Source organism: Artemia sp. Qi Xiang Cuo, chromosome 13, assembly GCF_049724085.1.
Source record: "Artemia sp. Qi Xiang Cuo chromosome 13, ASM4972408v1, whole genome shotgun sequence".
Taxonomy (NCBI): domain Eukaryota; kingdom Metazoa; phylum Arthropoda; class Branchiopoda; order Anostraca; family Artemiidae; genus Artemia; species Artemia sp. Qi Xiang Cuo.
The window spans coordinates 42,247,462-42,269,908 of NC_142806.1; the positions used below are offsets into that span (position 1 = coordinate 42,247,462).

At 35.1% G+C, this 22,447-nt stretch overlaps 1 protein-coding gene across 3 annotated transcripts in view; it reads right to left on the minus strand.

Moving 5' to 3' along the window:
- Positions 1 to 1,173: 1,173 nt before the first annotated feature.
- The window catches only part of LOC148945303 (netrin receptor UNC5C-like), a 282,310-nt gene continuing 261,036 nt past the window's right edge, over positions 1,174 to 22,447 (minus strand). For 2 of the 3 annotated variants that reach the window (XM_089098698.1, XM_089098696.1), the window contains 2 exons: positions 15,281 to 15,456; positions 1,174 to 1,415 (listed from right to left, as the gene is read on the minus strand). In XM_089098698.1, coding sequence (XP_088954824.1) covers positions 15,285 to 15,456 — 172 coding nt within the window. In that variant the 3' untranslated portion in view covers positions 1,174 to 1,415; positions 15,281 to 15,284. The remainder of the gene's footprint in view (positions 1,416 to 15,280; positions 15,457 to 22,447) is intronic. The other variant, XM_089098697.1, reaches the window with a different exon arrangement.

Sequence of the window (22,447 nt, forward strand, 5' to 3'; positions counted from 1 at the left end):
TAAGATTTGTTTAATTTTAGGGGGTGTTTCCCCTTTATTTCAAAAATCCGACAAATTTCCTCAGGCTCATAGATATCACTAATCTTAACCCATCTTATATATTTGGAATTAGCATAATAAGCAAATTCTTTCAGTACATTTTTTTATTTCAAAATTCTGTTTTTTAGACTTTCATGGTTACTATTGAGCCACATCGCTGGTTACTTATAGTTCGTTACCACGAACTGTTTGATTGTTTCTGAAAACTTCTGAAAAGATTGTTTCTGATTTATAATCAACCTACTATTTGGGGTGCTGTTAAAAATAAAAGAAAAGTAAATCAGTCATTATAAGTACGTACCCCGCCATTCGGATGACAAAATCTGATTCAAAATTAAATGTTCTTTGCAACTGTATTTTTTTAATGAACAATTTTTGAAAAGCTGACGAGCCTTGAAAAATGGTAACTCTGATTTCAGGTTTCAGCTAGCAATAATTTCATTCATCTAAAAGTGTTTTGGCTTAACATGACTAGGGTTGCCACCGTCGGTGATTTTATCATAAGATTTGGTCATTTTACTACGTCTGCGTTCCAGGCAGTGGTATTCGGTGTTCAAGATTTTTTTTCTATCTTACTGGTATGCTGTGTCCATGGTTGCCAACTTTTTGGTCAATGAATGTGTCCCTTGAGCATCCAAAAATGTGTCCTTTTCAGCCAAATTATATTCATATTTTGTCTATAATTGTCCATAATATGTCCATCTTGAAATCGCAGAAACTAGTTTTTTTTGCCCTATTATGTCATTGTGTCCCGACACACAGAAATATGTCCTTTGGACATAAAATATGTCCAGTTGGCAACCCTGGACGACAGACGAGTGTTTTAAGGAAGAATGATCCACCATGGTGAGAGTACCCGCCACGTCTGAATGGTTCTTCCTCTCTTCTGGAAGGTTGAATATTATTTGTCAGCTCCTTCCCTTTATACCAGGTATGATATAGCGAACCACACGGCTTCAAAATGGCATATATATATATATATATATATATATATATATATATATATATATATATATATATATATATATATATATATATATATATTATATGCACCACAGTTTTCCGTTTATTCCACCAGCAGTTTCGTAGACTGTTCAAAATAGTCAATTCACATTATAAATTCTTATCTTTATTTTATTACTTAAAAAGTACGTGTATATACAAACACAAAATCGACAGAATTATTTCTTTGGTTACCTGAAATTAAAAAAAAAAAAAAAAAAACACTAAAACTAAATGAACACGAGTTTAATTTGGGGTAATCTTTTTTTCATTTAGATTCGTAAATGCAGAGAAATTATATCACAGATATGCCCACTGAAGGGGATACTTCTAATCTTCAAGGCACTGGTTGCTGTACAAGTAATCCAAAGATCCTGAAAAAAGGAAACAATAAAAGGATGGTGACACAATGAGCATGAATAAGAACAGGGTGGTGAATTCAGCTATTAAATATACAAAAGCACAGATCAGCCTAAATAATTGGTAGCCTACTCAGTGGCAGATCCAAGGGGGGCGGTCGAAGGGGACGTGCCCCCTAGTAGCGTAGTCTCAAGTAGTCTAATATAATAATTAACCCAAGTTTGCGTTAATTAACCTTGCTCCTAACGCAAGTTTATCAGATCAACAAATTTTGCACCCCCCCCCTTAAATTTTTTTATCGGATCAACCTATTTTTCGCCCCCCCCCCCTAAAAAAAATCCTGAATCTGCCCCTGAGCCTACTGTGTTTTGAGCTCGGCTTTGGACTTGTTTTCCGTTGGTAAAAGGTTTAATATTGGGAATATATTCCTTTTTAAGTGAAGATTGTATTTGTGGGGTAAAAATTCGACGTTAGACAGTTTTTGTTCATAAATGAGATTTTAAGAAGTCATATTCCTCAACAGATCAACAAATTTTGCACCCCCCCCTTAAATTTTTTTATCGGACCAACCTATTTTGCGCCCCCCCCCCAAAAAAAATCCTGAATCTGCCCCTGAGCCTACTGTGTTTTGAGCTCGGCTTTGGACTTGTTTTCCGTTGGTAAAAGGTTTAATATTGGGAATATATTCCTTTTTAAGTGAAGATTGTATTTGTGGGGTAAAAATTCGACGTTAGACAGTTTTTGTTCATAAATGAGATTTTAAGAAGTCATATTCCTGGGAAATCTATCCTGTTCTGTCTCCCGGATGAGAGATCGGGCTGAAACTTTCAGAACCATTTTGTGGGATAGGGCGGTAAGGTGCCTTAGAATTTTGTCTTTCGGGGGGGGGGGGTATTTATCTATAATCCTCACAAAGCTGTTCTTTTCCTTTTTATGCTGCGACAGGTTTTGCTGCTAGTTTACACATAATTTTAAAGGATCTGGGGGAAATAGAAAGGCTTAGACTAGAACAATTGACTTTAAAAAATCGTATAAAGCTGAAAAAGGATTCGAAACAAGGTTGAGAAAAGGGAGCTCTATAAATAATTCAATGAAGATGATATTTTCTGCGGAAGGGGGGGGGGTCTACGGAGAGACTTTTCTGAGGAGAGGAAGTTTCCAGAGGAATTTTTTAGAAAAAATTCTATACGGACTTCTACGCATGATTTGAAAAAACAGTCATAAATTAAGTAATAAAAAAGGAGTTTTTTAACTGAAAACAAGGAGCAAAATTAAAACTTAAAACTAGCAGAAATTATTCCGTATGTGCAGGGCCGGAAAAATCACGATTGGAACGATTGGGCCCAATCGGGCCCTGCGTTTGAAAGGGCCCCAAGCCGCCATCAAAATGAACAATTGATTTTTGAAATTGTAAAATGTTCTTAACAATTCTAGTAAACATTGCTCTTGGAGAGAGATCATTTTCCAGATTAAAACCAATAAAAAAATATATATATTTGATATCAACAATAAATCAGGACAGACTAAACAGTTTAACAATTATGTTGATCGAAAGTGAAGACACAAGGAAAATACATTTAAAAACCGTTTTAGAAGCATTTGCACAACAAAAATTTACAAATATGTAAATTCATGAGCCCATATTTGGTGATGTAAATTTCAAAAGGCATTTTCATCGGTTTATAATATCTAGGGGACACAAACGTAAATTTATGAAAGCACAAAATCAGTACAAAAGAGGACAAAACAGTATGCTCAAAATGAAGAACACTGGACCATTAAATGACACAGGATCAAGAGAACGACTTGAGAAATGTAAATTTGCGACGGGTGATAATGAACAACTTTAACCATCAAAAGTGACAAGACCAATCCAAGTAGCTAAGGCAAAAGGCACTGAAATAATATGTCTGAAGCAATGATAAACGAAAATAAACATGAAAGAGAAATTTAGTTAGAATATTAGCAAAACGGACAATTAGAACAAGTCAAAACGAAACTGAAGCACATAGAAATATGCAGTTAAAAGATAAGTTGCAGCAAGGATCACAACGACTCAAAAACAAAAGTGAAGAACAAAAAATATGCGGTTACAAGATATGCGACAATGAGGATCAGAACGAATCAAAACGAAAATGAAGAACAGAGAAATGTGTGGTTAGAAGATATATGATCACGAGAACAAAGAAATATGCAGTTAAAAGATAATCAGCAGCGAGAATTACAAGCAACAGTAGTTTGAATTTTACTTGAAAATTTAATGTATAGAGGGGGCCTCCCAAAAAAGTTCCAACCGAACCCCGTAACTAGTCGATCCGGCCCTGCTTATATAATTGGGGCTGCCCCTTCTTCAACCCCCGCTCTTTGCGCTAAAGTTTAACTTTTTGTCACAACCCTTTAAGAAAGACTGCTCAAACGCAATTGAATTTGTATTTGACAAAATTTTGTCGAATTTGAACGTGAAGTATTTTGAAAGAAATTTAAGACTTTATCGTAAAGAGCGAGAGATAAGGAAGGAACATTCCCCCCTCCATATACGAAATTATTTATGTTCGTCTTCAGTTTTACTGTTGCTTCTTACTTTCAGTTGCTTTAACGGACAGCAAAGATCAAACCCTAAATATCCTCTTTGCATTATAGGCATCAAATTTTTATCCCATGACAAATAAAATAAAACGGTTTTAAGGTGTAAATGCTAAGCAAATATCTGGCAATATATCTTAATGGTCAAGTCATAAAATATCCCCCGCTACAAGGTAAGAACAAACTTTTGAAATTAAGAGAGTCAATTGAATACATTTTTCGCATGAAAGAAAATGGAACCCGTATCAAAATGGAATGTGTAGGAGAAGGAAAAACAAAAAGAACCTCTTAACTTTATTGCTTCAAAAACACTAAAACAACAATTAACTTTACCAGAAAAGCTTATTTAACGTCTTCAAATATAAGTCAAACTTCTTACTAGTCTCTTAAACTACCGCCGCTACTTTAAACAGATTGATAATGGGATTTACTAGTAGATCCACTTCAGATGTCCTATGTGATAGTATACAAAAGTATTTACTTAGGCTAAAATCTATTCAACGAGTCTACACAACTTACAACTGGTCAATCACGCACTTACAAGAAAAAAAGACCCTATAAACTAGGAGTAAGTATCCCCTGTAAGTTAATCGGAGACTGTATAGCTGTTTTAATGGAAAGGTACTCTTAATCATAAAAAAGGACCCAATAATACACATGGGCCTTTCAGAAGCCAAATTGATTAAGGGGCTAAAGCTTTCTTTTTGGATTTCAGCGTAATAAAATTTCATTTGCTCTTCACTTTTCAAAATTCGTTAGGATATACTTTAAAATGAGGATTATGCAAAAATAGACAAAACACATCAACCATTCAATTGTTTTTTTTTTCGGCAGTTTGACCAAATCTATACTGAAATGTACTGAAACACGTCCTCCATATTCGAACACAAAAGAAAAAAAAATCCTAGACTCCCCCCTCCTTGGAGGAGCGGAATATTAGAATCAAAATCTGCAACCTATCTCCGTTTTGTTCTAATAATGTAGGTCTTCCCTAACTGAGATTCGATTGAGCAGAGACACACAAAACCATAACACTAGCTGTTGACATGTGTTTTTTCTTTAATATATCCCGCCAGCCAGTCTAGTAATTGGACTGATACATTTTGACACTCCTCCTCCCCATCCATAGAGGTCAGACCAGGTGCAGCACAGCTATGAGCCTAGCTTGTAGTTGCCATCCATTCTCGTTGGGATTAGATAGCGCCTTCAAAAGTGCTTATGACAAGAATCTAGGGAGCCCTTGATTCTCCCTCAGAGAGGTGGAGTCAATCCTGAACTTTAAAAAAAAACATAGCTGCGACATTAACGGTTATTTCTGACAAAGCAAAAATGAGATCCAACAACCCCTTTTGGTAGATACCATGACGACCATAATTTAGAAGCCTCACATAGCAATTAGATTGATCTTCTTACTCAGCTTGGTTGAAATTGAAAAACTTCTTCTCAGGTACGTGCCCTATAAAGCCAAAACTAGGACGTTTAACCTACTATTAATTTCCACTAATTTTGGTTGAAGTCTGATATTATATTCTGGTTACCGTCTTGACGACAAGGAATTAAGAATCCCTCTCCTTTCTATAGGGTGGATTGTGCTCAGACACCAAAACGCAAAACTCGGGCACTGATTTTTACTTCCCATTAAGAGATTCCGTTGGTTGAATTCCGACATTCCTTTCTGTTAGAAGTGGTGATGACAGAAATTTAGAACGTCCTCCATTGCTATACCTCCCTCAAGGTTTGGAAGCACCCAGAATCCTAAAGGAACAACTATGACACCAGCTCTTACTCCCTCTGAATTTGGTACAGACCCAATGATCCCTACTGAAAGGTATCTTGACAACAAGAAACTACGGTCGCTCTTCCTCCTCTCCGACAGAGGTTGAATTTGTCCCTGAGTAAAAAAAAAAAAGAAAAAAAAGAAACAGTACATCAAGCGGTAATTCCGAACAGGTTTGGTTGAGATCTAACAAACCCATTTGATTGTTCTGATAACAAGCATTTGGGAGCCCCCATGCGTCATACTCTCAAATCGGATTGGTTCTTGATCTTCAAAATGCATAACTAGGATATTAGTTCATACTTCCCACCAAGGTTAGTCAAGATCCGGTAATTTTGTGTGTAGGAAATGCACTGATAAAATAATGATGAAGAACTATGGGACCCCTTCACCCATTAGGCTAGGTCAGGTGCAAGCTCCCGAAAGGCAGAGCTTGGTCACTTAATCTTACTTCCAACAAAGTTTGATTGAGAGTCGACAACCTCTTCGTAGATAATGTGATGACACGAATATTTAGGAGCCCAGTCCGTCCCATAGTCAAAAAGGTTACGAGATCCTGAAAGGCAGAGCATAGCCACCAAGTTTGATTGAGAGTTAGCAACCTGTTTTGGTATGTGTATTGGCGATAAAAAATTTAGAGATCCTCTCCACCACACATGTCAAAATGGGTAAGGACACCGAAAAGCGCAAATAGGAAACTTAGCCTTTCTTTCCGAGATTCGGTAAGATCCGAAAGTCTTTTCTAGAAATGTCTTGGTTCTGTCAATTTAAACCCTCTCCCCCCGAATAAAAACTATTATAGTATCTCTGACTTGTCATCAATTTTGCTTGTTTTGCTTTGTTTAGCAAGTTCTGCTTTGCTTGCAGGTCTCTTGCCCTTACAACAAGAATACAGATACTCCCTCGCCAAACATAGGCCAAATCGAGTACAAAGTCCCAAAAGACACAACTAGGACATTTATTGTTGCTTCCCAGTCCCACCAATTTCGGTAGAGATCCAACAACTCATTCTAGTAGAGGTCGTGATGACAAAAATTGAGGTCTCCCGCCACAAAGGATTTAATGGTTACAGACCTCCCAGAGACCAGGGCAAATCTATAGCATGTTTATTGAGGGGGCAAGATGGGTCCATATCCGGATAGTCCAAGGACATGGGATGTATAATAATTTTTCTCTCCACATTACTGAGGGGGCAACTGCCCCCTATTGCCACCCCCAAACGACGCCCCTGCCCAGAGATACGACTTGAGCATTCTCTTTTGCTTCCACTCATTTTTGGTTGAGATACAATAGCCCCTCCTCCTAGATACCCTGATGATAAAAGTTTAAGGTCTCCTTCCTTTTCTCTCATCTACAAAAGTTATGTCGAATCCTGATCCCAAAAGCTCAACTAGACCGTTAGTTCTTACTTCCGACCGAGTTTTGACAAGATCAAGCAATATTTTCTGGTAAATATTTTGATAACACGGATTAAGGGATCCTCTCCCCTCACATATATCGCACGAAAGAGTTCCAAAAACCACGACTAGAACGCTTATTCTTACTTCCCACCAAGTTCGGTTCTTGATCTCCCAAAGACATAATCACAACATTAGCTCTTATTTTTATAATGCATGGTTCTACATTTCCCCTCTCCGATCCGACCACCTTTTCTGGTAGATGTCCTGATGAAATGGACGAAGGGACCCCCTTCCCCAAGGACCCTTATAGGACAGATCTTGTCCAGAAACTCAAAAATCCCAACTAGCAGGCTCACTCTTACTTACCACAAAGTTTAATTGAAATCTGGTAGCCTTTTTGGTAGAAATTCTGATGAAAAGACATGAGGTACCCCATCCCCCATCAGACGTTTGATCGTGAGATTGATCAGCGAAAAGTACAACCAGAATATTTATTTTCTTAGTTTCCAAAAAGTTCGGTTGAGATCTGACAATCTCTTCTGTAGGATAAAAGGCCCCAACCCTAAAGAGGTCAGATCACCTTTCGATCGACAAAGGCGTAGCTAGGATACTGTAGCTCTTATTTTTGCGCTAAATTTGATCGAAATACAGCCATCTGTTTTACCACATGTCAAAAGATATAATTCAAAGCATAAAACTATCTCAAAGAGATAATTCTACGCTCTGGACGAGTCCCACATTATCCCTCTTCTGTAGGATAAGACCCAACCCCAAAGAGATCAGGTCAGTTTTTGATCTCCAAAGACGTAGCTAGGACATTGTAGCTCTTATTTTTACGCTAAGCTTCATCGACATTCAACAGTTCCTTCTGCCAGGTGTCCAAAGATATATTTGAAAGCATATCCCTATCCCAAAGATATAATTCTACAGTCTGCACACTGAGTCCCACATTATCCCTAAAACATTTATCCCATTTAGTTTTCAAAGTTTACTACAATAGATTTTCTTTTGTCTACTTATAAATTATTGCAGATTAAGTGACGTCGACACTTTTCCATTGCTTACCATACGAAAACTTTGACTCTCGTGTCTCAGAAACCTGAAGCTTGATTGAAGAATCAATTGAAGCTCAAGAAGTAAAAAAGTTCCCCAGGTTTTTATTGAAGGGCATGGAGTGGGGGGTTAAATAATGAGGATAGTGCTGGCAAGTAGGAATATCCCTAACAAGGGTGGATCTAGTAGAAAATCTTGGGGGGGGGCAACATGCCAGGGGCGTCAATAATCGACCAAATTGACAAGTTTATTTAAAAAAAGAATGAAAAACAGAAAAAAATACGGGATGAGGGCGCCTATCTTGGGGACCGGGGTCCCCCATCCCCCTGGAACTGCCAGTGATCCCTCAACAGGTAAGAGTTGTTCTAAAAGGGTTTCAAAATAAGACACAAAATGTTGATTCTTGAGGTTTTTTGTGTGAACATTGCAGAAGTAATTGTCTCTACATGCCCCTTGCACCCTCTCAGCAAGCTACTAGATATAACCCCTTTAAGTCTTATGTTAGTAATAACACTTTATGGTATAGAAAATATTTTTTTATGTTAAAAAAGAAAAACAAAAAGGTCTCTCAGCACGCTTTCATGGCACAACGAATGAAAGAACCATCTATATAAGTTAGCATGTTTGAAATTCCGGCTCTACAGGGATACACAGCGGACTAATTAAGTGGTTACTATAATGAGTCAATTTACAAATTACTTTTCTGCAATAAAAGTAACAAAAACATAAGAGGTAGAAGATTAAATCTCAAAATCAGCACAGTGAGATAGGAAAATTTTAATAGGAGGTTCGAAAAGTGTTTCTCCTAAAATGTACAGTCTCTGAGAAGAATCGAAGCAATGGCATCAGCATCGTTTAACTCGATCTATAATGTCCAAATAGTTGGCTGATTTCCTCTGAATTGCAAAAATAAACTTCCGAAATTAAAGGCAGATTTATCTTTAAACCTCTCGTACGACTTTTTTATAGCTTTCAGGCACAGACCTCAAAAAAAAAAAAAAAAAAAAAAAAAAAAAAAAAAAAAAATTGACGGGGCTTAGAGGAATCTCTTTGGGCCCAATACTTCAAAACAAATGATTTGAACAGATTTTCTACTCTTCTTTGTATTTTCATTTATGTTTTTTTCATAATTATTCTGAGAGATTCCTGTGAAGTTGTTTTAGATATTTTAACAAGCTTCATTTAATGAATCATACAAAGGGTCCTAACACTCAATTTAATTTATCATGGGCAAAATTATTTTGGAAATGAGGACTTTTTCACACTAAGGCAACGGCAGGCAAAACTAATCTGTACACTTATTTCGGCTATGAAATCAATAGCCGTCCTCATCAAAAAGAATATAAGTAAAAAGAAACCATGAGACAACTCACAAAAGAAGCTATACACAAAAGAATAGCCTACCTGAGTCGGCTCAAGAATATCACTCGTTTGGTAGTTTCAAAAGAACTTTAAGAAATTTTTTAATGTCTTGATTTTTCATGTTTAAATATATTTTTATTATTATTATTTAAGGGGGGGTGACCCTAGCCTGGGTTAGAAACGTTTATTGTGAGGGGTACTTAGTTTGTCTAATATTTTTTGTGGCTTGGTTTAAAATATATATTTGGAATTTATTGGATTGTCCTACATCTTCTTTTTTTTGGGGGGGGGGGGTGGGTCTTAAAATCGCTTTTTCTTTGGGTCTCTTAAGTATTGTTTTTTTCTTCTTTGTTTTGTTTTGTATGTGTGTGTGTTGAGTCTTTGAAAGGTTGAAATGCACTATATTGAAAATACTTTTCTTCTGTTTTTTTTAGTATTTGTGCCATTTCTGTTTTTCCCCTGTTTTTTTCCTGACCATAAAGCCTTATGGGGAATTCTATGTTGAAGTGTTTTTGTCGTAAATTTATTGGTTGAATAAATTGATTGATTGATCGAACAAAGACAAAATAAAAAGAGGCTTAACAGGAGCCGCGACATAAAAGGGCATAAGCCGTGACATAAGAATTAGCCATACCAACTATATACTACTCCTACTATTATACACTAAATGCAGCACCAAATCGTCTGAGAGCAACACAGCTACGCATGCTCCTCCTCCACCCCACTCTTTATAAGATTCACTCTTTACCTCCTCGAGGTATGCGAGCTATATGGTGAATTTTATGTCCTAAAATTCACAAATGTTTGTTTTATCAAGTGAGTTTTTTTTTGGCTTTATTAGTTTCATTAGGTAATAAGACAAACTTTGATAGCAGTCCGAAATATCTGCCACTTTATTGTTTTCTATAAAGGCATAATCCAGTTTATTTCATTTGTATTTTCCTCCAACAATTTCAGAATTGTGTTCATGCCTGTACACAGGGAGGGGAATAAGGGGAGGGAGATACCACAAAACTAGTCTGAACGACCCTTTCCCCGAAAAAGAACAGTGGCGCAACACAGGAAGCCCATCCGAAAGACCATTGCTACAAAGGATCAGACTCCTATGCACCAACGTTGTACGTATACTGTTAAGTATTTCTGGGCGTATCCCCGGTGTTTATCTGGCCGCATCTATACATTGTTAAGTATGTTCGATCGACTGTCTGAGTTTGTTTTTTCAGTAAATCTATAAGAATCAAATCCAAACAAACCTTTGATGTCATATTTCCGTCTTTTTAAATTATTATTTTCAATATACTATCTGAAATTTTTCCTCTTTTTACACAAAATTGCACAGTTGTTTATTAAAAAAAAAAAAATATATATTCTCACGTTTTCAATTGTTTGAGTAGATTTCAAGGTTCATTAAATGGTTTTATTCTTTTTTCGGTAGGTGAGTGAACTTCAAAAGTGATTTAGCCCAAAATAATTCATCTAACTATCTTTGAGAGGAAATACAAAGCAATTTTAGAAGCATTAGAAAAGAGTTGAAAAAGGGGCCATTAGATAAGCGTCACATTCATCATTTAATATCAAATTAGTTTTATAGAAGATATATGATTTGTGTAAAAGGTTATGTCAAGCAGTTTATTCAATTTTAGAAACTGAAAGTAGTACTAATACGAGTAGCGGAAATTGCAAACTATTGAAACCAATAGTTTGCAAACTATGCAATTTGGTTTCAAGAAATTGAAACCAAATTGCAAACTATGCGTTGCGAAGCTGCCCAACCCATATAACCACAACATAAAAATATAAATTTCGAATTGTTGATTTTAATAAGTTTGGAGTAACTGATTAAATGCATTTTAGCATGGATAAATAAAAAAAGAACAAAAATAAAGAACGTAGCCTCCCTCATACATATGATATATTATGTTCTTCTTTTTACATGTTCAGCGTCACCCTTTACTTTCATTCGAAACATTTTTCATATGTATTTAGTTTTCATTCTATTTAATGTCACGTTCAATTCATGCTAAATGTAAAGGGAGCTACCGCCAATCCCAACATCCTACTCTTTACACTGAAGTTTAAATTTTGCATAATTTATACCTTAAAAAGTACAACCCACACAACAGTTTCTTTGGGATATAGAATGCCAAAAATGATTTCTAAGTTTTTCAGAAGGACCAGGAGTCACAACAGACTACTCTTGATCCTGAGCGCAGATAAGCTTTTCAATTCAATATCTTTTTCATACCAAAAAGTCTCTGCAGTAAAATGTGAACTGTCAACCCCTCCTTATATACGAGCTATGCCCACTTATTTTTTTTCCAAATGAGTGCCATGAGTGGAGCTAGGAGGGCAAATCTTCCATCCATGTAAATGTGACGAGCTTCTCGCCAAGAGTTCAAAAATTTGGACGTGAAAATGCACTTTTTGAGGCTTCAAGCACTCCTCCCCCTAAAAACACCACCACTGGCACAACTATTAATTTTGTATGACTCTCATCCTGTGAATACAGTCTCTGAAAACGAAAAGCCATAGAAATAGTTTTTGCATAATCTAAAATCAATAGTCCATCTCAGGATTTTCACATGTTAGTATTTTGGCCCACTTCGGGAGGGAGCGGTTCCTCCCAGGGAGCGATCTTGATCGGGACTTTACCTCTTTTGAGGAGTCTTTTTGCCTTTTTTTTTAATTACCTAAGCTTCCACATAGTGATTGCTTTTGAGAGGCACTTTATCTATGATTAAAGAATTGGACAAATTTGGTCTCAGCACGAAAAGCAGATTCCTTTGATGGGTATATTGTCATGAAAATTCCTATTTTTAGTTTCGGTTTCTACTCACAGGGTTTGCTCTTCATTTACAGTTCGTTATCATGACTTCTAAGATTTTTTTTTAATATTCAAGGACAATCTTGAACGGCCCATTTTACAATATTTGTTCTTAGAAAGTTTCTTTTCAATCTACAAAATTAATAGTGCTTTGCTTTAATTAGTGGTTTAATCAAGTGCTTTGGCGGTAAAACGCCTCACAATACTAAAATGGAGCAGACCGAATCGATTCTGATCGACTAAAACTTATCCTAAAATTAGCAAGAAACCAAATTCATCCTAAAACATGGCAATTGAACTCGATACAAGGCCACATACAGGTAGGGGGATCAGATTTAACAAACAATGCATATTTTTTTACAATTCATTGGCTACAATAGACCTAAAAAAAATTCAAATAATAAACAATCCCCCCTCCCGAATAAAAGAACTTACTTAAAGCCCTTGTTCAATTAATTAGTAATATTAATCACATAAATCGTATACGATAAACTGGAAGATACTGCCTTTTATTCCGCTAGAAAATTTTCAACAAACTTGACTTTAATCTTGGCAGAACTTCTGAGGCCTGAAACAGTTATTTTAACATTCAAAGGGAAACTTCCGTAAGACTTTTTCAAAAGAAAACATATTTAACGGGTGTCAAAAGACCAAAAGAAAGCTAGAAACTTTTCCCAGATTTCTGACAATGAGTTGCCTGTCAAAAATTGAAGGGCATGTTAAGAAGATTTTCCAATGGATAAGAAAACATTTTTAGGAAAAAAGAGCTGAAGTGATTATAAATGCATTCAAAGGTTGATGAAGGAGGATTAGAGTATCCAAGGATGTAGTTTGGGAGTGGCTATGTGTCTGAGCCTGAGGGAGTACTGAAACACTAAAAAGAAACACAAAAAAAAAACTAGGAAATGTTCTTTAATTTTCGACCTCAAGATAAACGAAGACAAAATCTAGCCTTATATGGAATTTAAAAAAAATCATGTCGACTAAAATCTCTTATTTAGAATATCAGCGAACAACATATCAAATATAAAAGATAATAGCAATAGTCCGTGATAATGCTAGTCCGTGAGTACAGTTTAGAGAATACCAATGAAATCTTCTTAGCAAAAAAAATTGAAAAAAATGAGAATGTAATGTACGGAAATAGCAAATTCAAGTCAACCTCGTGTCGGCTATCCTCTGCCAAAATCCATTATCTACCCAAAATTTGATTTTGAGTTAAGGATGGACCTCCCCTAATCTCAACGCAACGAGTCCATTGGAACAGTCAGAATTTTTTCTATCTCTTAGACTTTCTGGGATAGTACCGGGAGCGAATCTCCAGCATTTTTATTGGGGAGGGGGACAAGAAGGGTCCATATCCGGATAGTCAAGGGCCATCAGATATGTAATACTTTTATCCACATTATTGAGGGGACAGCTAGCCCTCCCCCCAACGACGCCCCTGGATAGGACCTAATTCCTAAAGGGGCATAGACAAATTTTACTGTTTTCCACAGCAAAAACCTAGTATGGATAAACAAGAATTACAAAACCTAATGTCTACGTCAAACATAACAAGGAGGGGGAAAGACAGGAAGAAAGGGGACTTCAGGAAACCTATTGACAAAACTCTGTATCTTCATCTTTTTCTCCGGATACAAAATAAAATATTCTCCATTTTACGATTTTCTGAAAACTTAAAAAAGCAAATACTAAATTTGGTAGAAGATAGCCGATGCATTCATTCGTCAAACAGATGAAATTTCTTTCTGTTTCTATTGTCATTTTTAGGCGGACAAAACCGTTGGATGTCTATAACGTAATTTTTGACGATTTGAATATAAGATAGTCAAGACTGACATTGCTGGACACTTGAACTAGGATTGCACGTTATATCAATACCACCAAGTTTCCTGATAACACGTACAGGGGCTGTAGTCCCTAAGTGCCACTAAAGGTAAAAACATGGTGTAGATTGTGGCAGGTACGTGCAGTTTACCAAAGCCTTATGACAGTATAGAAGAAAATTTTGACCTTCTTAGTATAAAAATCATTGTTTTGCACCACAAAGTTTCAGAATTTTGTGGCTTTCCTCCCACTTCTTATGTTTTGCGAATTTTCTTATTTGAAGGGTGACATTAAGCTTACTGAATTTTTAATATTTAGAATCCAAACGAGAATCAGATTCCTCTTAGAAATTGCCATAACAATCAGATTCTTCTGGTGTGTATACTGTTATGAAAACCATTTTTTAGGGTTTCTGTTAGTATTGGCACAAATTAATTTTTACTTACAGTTCGTCACCACGAAATACATAATCTTTTTTTTTATTAATCTCCTTCGTGTAGCATAAATTCTCCATTTTTCGGAAGTTTCTTTCTATTGTGTATAGCAAAAAATAAACAATACTTGAACCCAAAAAATATTATCCTTGCAAGAACTCTTTCCGCCTTTGCCAGTTCTAGGATTAGTCAATAGAGGCGGCAGAAGAAATATGTTAGATTATGAGTTAAAGAAGAAGAAGAAATAATAGATCTTAGATTTCGTAGAAGAGGAAGAAGAAAATGAGTGTTAATTTTTTTGGCTCTAATAGCTAATTACAACAAACATCACTTCAACTTGAAAAGTTTTATGCTAAAAAAAGTGGCTATAGCTCTATTCCATATTTCAAATTGGTATATAGAGGAAGAACAAGGAAGATATAAATTTTGAATTAAAAATGCTGCAAAAATTACAACAGATCTTGGATTTGACAGGAGAGGAAGAGGACGAAGAATATTAAATTAGAAGTTAAAAACGGCAAAAAGACATAACGAAATCTAGATTAGCCAACAGAGGAGTAATTTATAAGCAAAGTATGAAGAAGGAAGAGTCTACAAAAAACGTCACTCTACTAACCACATTAACACCAAGCTCCAACTGCGTTTTCTAAAATTTTTACCGCATCATCTCTTTGCATTAGGCGGAGAATATTTAACAAATTGGCCAAAGAGTTGGGTTCCCTGTCTTTTGCCTCCCACAGATCAAGTATGTGTTCTGTCGGACTTGGTTTGGTGGCAAAATAATTGATGTACCTGAAATATAAACAATCACTTTATGTGGTCTTGAAAACCCGCATCGAAAGAATGGCAAAAAATCTGCCAGCTCATTCTCGGCTAATTTTCGGTATGTGGCATTTAAAAGATGCCGTTTTCATTATACTTTATCTGTAGTGCGATTACATGACGCTTTTATACAAGAAAGTTTAAATAATATGCCGCTTTGTAGGAATGATAAGTAATTATTGAACTTAAGTAAGCAACTTAATTTCAGCCAAGTCTTTTGTTAGTCTCAATTCAATTCATCTAATTGTACCGAAAGATAAATAAGAAGAAATTATAAAGATGAGGCATAATTAGAGTTGCAAAATCTAGCTGCGACCTCGTTGGGACAATCTAAGATGGGGTGTAATCAAAATTTATTGAACATAATTACTTTTTATTTGGAATACACTTACATGAGTTACTGTGAATGTCCAAAATTGGTGAATGGGGACATTCACCAGTGAATGTCTGAAATACCTTTTTTCTCCGTGGATTTAGTCAGCGTTGCCAGTCAACTTTTTCAGTTTTATGTAAGGTTTGATGGTTACGGTTTAGGTTAGGTTTCTAACCCATTTCCGAGGTTTATAACCTAATTCTAACTTTTATCATCAAAACTTGCATAAGACTGAAAAAGCTGATTCGCAGAGCCAATTGAATCAAAGCAGAGAAGAAAGAATTTCGGACATTCACCGCTAAATGTCGACATTAACCATATTTCGGACATTCTCAGTAACGCATGCAATTTGTTATCAGCTCTTAGCTGAACAGAGATGAGCGAGCAGAGCTAAACAGCTTGATTCAGCTCTGCATAAATTGTTAAAGGTTTTGCAAATATCATATTAGCTATACTAAAACTTTTTAAAATATTAGTGGGGTAGCAGGCACACCATATTTTACGAGATATTTCACTTTTTCCAGAAAATCTGTCTTTTTTGTGCATTTATAAAGCTCAATACAAGTAGGAAAAAGTTGTTGAACGGCCGCTGTAGGATTGATTCAACAGTCCCTGGCATCAGTTGATTTCCTACATCTGTCCACCGGGCCAACATCAACGATAATATTGTTTCTACAGTGGCGTTACTTCAGTAACGAGCCAAGCTCTAGAGAGTATTTTACGAAACAGGGACTTGTCAAAATTTTGGGAAAAAGAGATTCACAACGGTGACAGTCTTGATATATTAGGACAAATGGCAACCCTAGACATACCTCAGAAAGATTAGCTGGCGAGGTGCTGCATAAAGTAAATAGAAAAGCCCGCACACCGCAACAAGAACTGAAGAAAAAAATAGAAAGGATTGACATAAAAAATAGAAGATCTGAGAATGTACAACAAGCGTTGCAGTTGTAGCTACACTTGGGAAAAATATGCAAGAGAATACAGTCATAACATGGTTTGAGAGTTCAAATATCTACAGACACGACCGGGAGAACTTAAGTTGGGGGTGGGTATAAAATTGATTTAAAATTCGCCTTACCTCTTCCTCTGTTATTTATTTTATTTGACTATTCAATTTGGTCTCCAAGTGGCTTATTTATAAAGCAAAAAGAACAATTACAAAAAATATTCTTCCAAAAATTAACTTGAACAATGTCATAAATAATAATAAGGTCTAAAGGAGCTTTAGCCTACACTGTTTCCTGCTCAAGTTTTTACATGGTTTCGATATGTTTTATTTACACTCGAGAAAATTATATTGCTGACTTTGATAGCGTGCCAATATCTGATGGAAACAGTTTAGGATATGTGAGCATGGTTACCACAGTATATATAATAGCAGTATGATCTTTCCCTATCTCACCCAGGGTTGCCACCAGACCAAAAAATTTCGTAACGTCCAACTCTTAAAAATGTAACTTTTTAGTAACTTTTGATAGGAAAGTCTCTTTTCAAGGCAGGGTGCCTTAATTTTACTATCAAAAGCCGTACTTAAAGCGGGGAGGGGAGATTTGTTGCCTGTATTATTCGAAATATGTATTTTTACGTAATCTCATTAAAAATCCTCCCTCCAACTTTTAAAAGGTTTTTAAAGAGTATATAATAATAACAATTCGTGCTTCTTTACTTTCAGGAAATTCCTATTTATTCAACTGTAAGTGCTGCTTCCAGTTTACCTGCACAACAGAAAGACTACCCCCCCCCCCCCCCGATGCGTGTATATAACCCCAGGCTACTATTTTACTTAATTTGTTGTTGTTGTTTTTAATTGCCATTATTGGTGTTTTAAAACAAAAGTTGATGAGTAATACGTACAAGATAAAAGGCAAATCAATAAAAACAGGACAATTTACAGTTTTTCAGAAAAGAATATAACCAACTAGATTGTTTTTGTTAAATTTCAATAAAAACGATCTTAATAAATCCAGCTTCTTAAAAACACCCAAAAAATCATTTTAATCGTTCCCTTTTCGTCTAATATTTTAGACTGGCTTGGTCTCAGTCTCACCTCCTCAAACTTCAAATTTGCATCGCTCCAAAATGAAGATTGAGCAATTCCGAGTGAAAGTTTTTTTTTTTTTTTATCGAACATCAATTATTTCAATCGTTGTCTTCAGTTCGTATACAAAACAGCAGTTATTTTACATAAAATGCCTTTTTCCTTTTGTAATTTGAATCGCAACTCCCAACCAAAAGAAAGTCAGAAATAAAAGAAGAGTTCACACAATTCAATCCCAGGAATATTACCCTAAAACTGTTTTGATGGGTCTCATTAGTTCTGGCACGCACAAGGAATCTTTAAGAGAAGAGGTGAAACAATAAAAAAAAATTAAACTCATTTTCAAAATGAACTAAAGAGTACAGAATTATTTTTTTTTTCAAGAATATATGAATATAATCGAATATGAGGGGCACAAAAAGGATTGGATTTTACGTTACATAAATGCCAAATTAGCCTAGGTTTTAAATGTATAACGGAAAAAGTCGATGAATTGAGGAAAACCAATAAAAAAAGATCAAATTATGCAAAAACGAAAACGAATAGATTTTTTGCCCTGAATTTTCACTTATATTAATAGATTCTAAAAAAAATGTTTTAAGTATTTTAATTTTCCAATTGAAAAAATATAGTGTCTCATCCAAGATTACAAACTAAGTTAACACAGCCTCGGGAAGTGCTCTTACCGTTGTGCTATACTGATAAAAGTGGGAAGAAACTGAACATTCAGAAGTGGTTGAAAAATATTTCAAAATAAAAAAAAAAAATCGTGTGGCAAAGAAATTAATGGAAGATGGAAAAAGAAGATCAGTGAGTTGATAAAAATGAACTGGAAATGATTTAATTAATAAAAATTAGGAAGAATAATAAAAAACCTAGAATTTAATTAAGAAATGCCGAAAAATTCGAAGAAATTTACATTTTGAGGGGGTTCGGACTCCATTCCAGCCTGCGTGGTCCCTATAAATAAAGTTTTAAGTAGATTTTAATTCTACCCTGCACAGTTGCAAGACCGTTTATCTTCTTCATAAAAATGGGCGTTAGACTCGTTGCCTTTTTCTAAAGCCAAATATTTAGTAATTGCCCTTTTCTGAAGAAAACATGCTAAACACAAAAGCAGTACCATTAAATTCTTTATTTTATACTATTTCCAAATATCATGACCCTTCTTCTGAAAATACACCCACCCCCTGCTGGTCCGGGATATAGCCCTAGGAATATATTAAAAAATGATCAACCAATAAAAATCTTACTTTATAATGTGAAAGAACACGAAAGAATACAACAAGAAAAAATGTCATCGAAAGATTTGACACAACGATGAAATGTATTTATACAGTTATAAGTGGGACCTCAGTTGGGGAGGGGGGTATAATGACAAAAAAGGGACCATGATATTTGGAAAAAGTCTAGCATAAAATCGAAAATTCCGGCTCAACTAACTCACACCCCTGCTCGATGCTAATGCTTAGATAAAACCAAAAAATGGCTCATTTTTACAGTTTCATATATTTTCTCAATATCAGCTGTTCATAATCCCATATAAAAAGATCAAGTTTTGTATACAACGTGATATTATGTCCAACCAATCAGAAGGGGTGGGGTGAGGTTGTTACGCAAAGTAATAATATAATATATATATATATATATATATATATATATATATATATATATATATATATATATATATATATATATATATATATATATATATATATATATATCCTCAGCACTTGTCAATTAGCTGGTACACACGCAAGATAGATGCTAGAAGAAACTAGTCAAACAGGTATCAGTCAATAGAGAATTGGATCGCAAAGCGTGGTTTTTCATTGCGTTTACAATATTTAAACTTTTGTTTTTTTGGGGTTTAGGGGAAAAAAAACCTAGGTTACGTTACGTATTTAATATATACTATGCTTTGCCCCCCCCCACCCTCCTAATGTGCAAATATAGAGCCCAAATTTGTTTCTAAACAACTAGATTTTCATCATAGGCCTATTTTGTTTAATTTCATTAGCATTAACAAAAACTTGACTTCTCGCGTGTGTACCAGTTCATCGACAAGTACCACATCATCTTATTGGGAACAGCAGATTTTTTCACGGGGGGATAAATAGATTATTCAGAAAATGTGAAACTTAGTCATTATTCAAAAGAGTAACATAATTGTAACATAAATTCAAAAACGTAACAAAAATGTAACATTTTTAGGACCGTAACGTAAAACGTACCGTTTTAGTTAAAACGTACCAAAAATGGTACGAACGTAACCTCGGTGGCAACCCTGATCTCACCCATTATAAAAACCCGGACCGAGGTGCGATTGCTCCAGAGAATGTATAAACCGGTATAAACGTAAGCGACGTTAGATCTTTTCACGGGTAGTCAAGTCAGATCTCTCTTGAACGCGAAACATGGCTTCAACGTTGGAACACTAATTTTGAAGAAACTAATTTTAAATTAATTTATTCCAATACATACATGAAAATCGGTAATTAGTAGTGCAATGTTATTATTAGATGTTCCTAGGAATTAAAAATAGGTTTCGAAGTCTCAAGTTGGTTTCAAAGGCATTTTGAGAAAGTTTCAGCCAAAATACGTGTTCCAGGGTAATTGGACCGCTGATGGCAGATCAAATGAGAGGAGCTGTTTGTACGCGCTGATATATATATATATATATATATATATATATATATATATATATATATATATATATATATATATATATATACATATATATATATATATATATATATATATATATATATATATATATATATATATATATATATATATATATATATATATATATATATATATATGCATATATATATATATATATATATATATATATATATATATATATATATATATATATATATATATATATATATATATATATATATATATATATATATAACTCAACTCAACCTCACCCTAACTCACAATAACTCAAACTCAAAACGACCAGAAATTATTATTAAAGTATAAAAAAGGAAAGGAGAATAATTGGTATGGCTGTAACACTGCATATAAATTTATATGAATGTATATAGTGGGCTGTAATAATGCAAAAGGTAAATATAACATTGGTTTAAGAATGGAAAGAAAGACAAAAAATGAATTTACAACGATAATCAAGTTAAAAATAAGTTTTATTTGAACAATGCCATAAAACAATGACATTTGATAATGATATTTAGTGCTTCGCATTGATACGAGTATTTCAGTTTTAAAAGTTTTATCAATTTTTTCTCAAAGGGAAATTACGAAGTGGGCATGAATGTAGACTTGCAGCTAAATTAAATGTAGTCACTTCCACTTTTCACATATGTTTATTGATATTGGTTTGATTTTTATTGTCTTTAGTACTGTGGCAACTTGTAACCCAGCAACCAATTATTAGAACCCAAGTCCTAAAATTGGTCTCAATCAGGAACCTTTATCGCCATCTAAATACAGGAAATACAAAGATTCGTAAACAGAGGTGTTTATTCTGTAAAGTTCAGGAAAGGTCTGCCGATTTCATACAAAAACATTGATTGAAAACGAAACTTGTCTTTTCTAGAAAACAAATATCGTAGAAAATAAATATCCCGACGTGAAAAAAAAGGATGAACCATCCAGTGGCGGATCCAGAGGGGGAGGGGCGAGGGGTTCCCCCCTCCTAAGGTAGTCTAAATTAGTGTAATTTACCTAATTAACGCAAGTTTGCATTAATTAAACTTGCTCCTAACGTAAGTCTATCGGATCAACCTATTTTGCACCCCCCCCCCCCCGTAAAAAAAATCCTGGATCCGCCCCTGAAACCATCACATCTATTCCACCAGTTATTAGAAGAAGAAAAATTCCTTTTTTTTATAAATTTCATCAACCCCCGGCTCCCTTTTTTATAAAATCCTACAAATGCTAATAAGGTGAGTACACAGTAATTAAAAAAAATATTAAATACAAAATTGTATATAAATTAATTAATAACTGTGAGATGGGACACATGCAAACCACTTGGCCAGCTCACAAAGTTTTTTTCTGCTTTTGCAACTACGAATAATGCACTTTGTAACCATTTCTCATTGATTGACGCATACCACTAACCCATAAGTGCAGAAATAAGTGGGAGGAGCTTTTTGTTCGCACCGAGAATGAAGAGCCAGAAATCATCTGCGGTAAACTTACTGCCTAATTATATAAACTGTGATGGTTACTTAAGGGATGTAACATGGAGTACATGACTGTCACTACGACATTTCTCAAGGCTACGAGGCACTTTGTTTTTAAGAAGAATTAAATGGGAATATTCATCCTTCTCCTTTTTTTATACACCTTTTGAATGTGTTCTTGTTTCCAAAGTGGGGCATTACTCTATCTGCACATCTGCTGGTGCCTACGACACTGTAGGGGGAACATGGGGTGAAACGGAGTAAGGGGCGGAACGGGGTAGGCGATTTTTAGATAACAAAAAAGGTGCTGCGCCAAGCGGTAATAGCTACAACTACTCCAGCTCGGTACAGCTGATCTACGGCATCCATGTTGGTTTAGTTTCC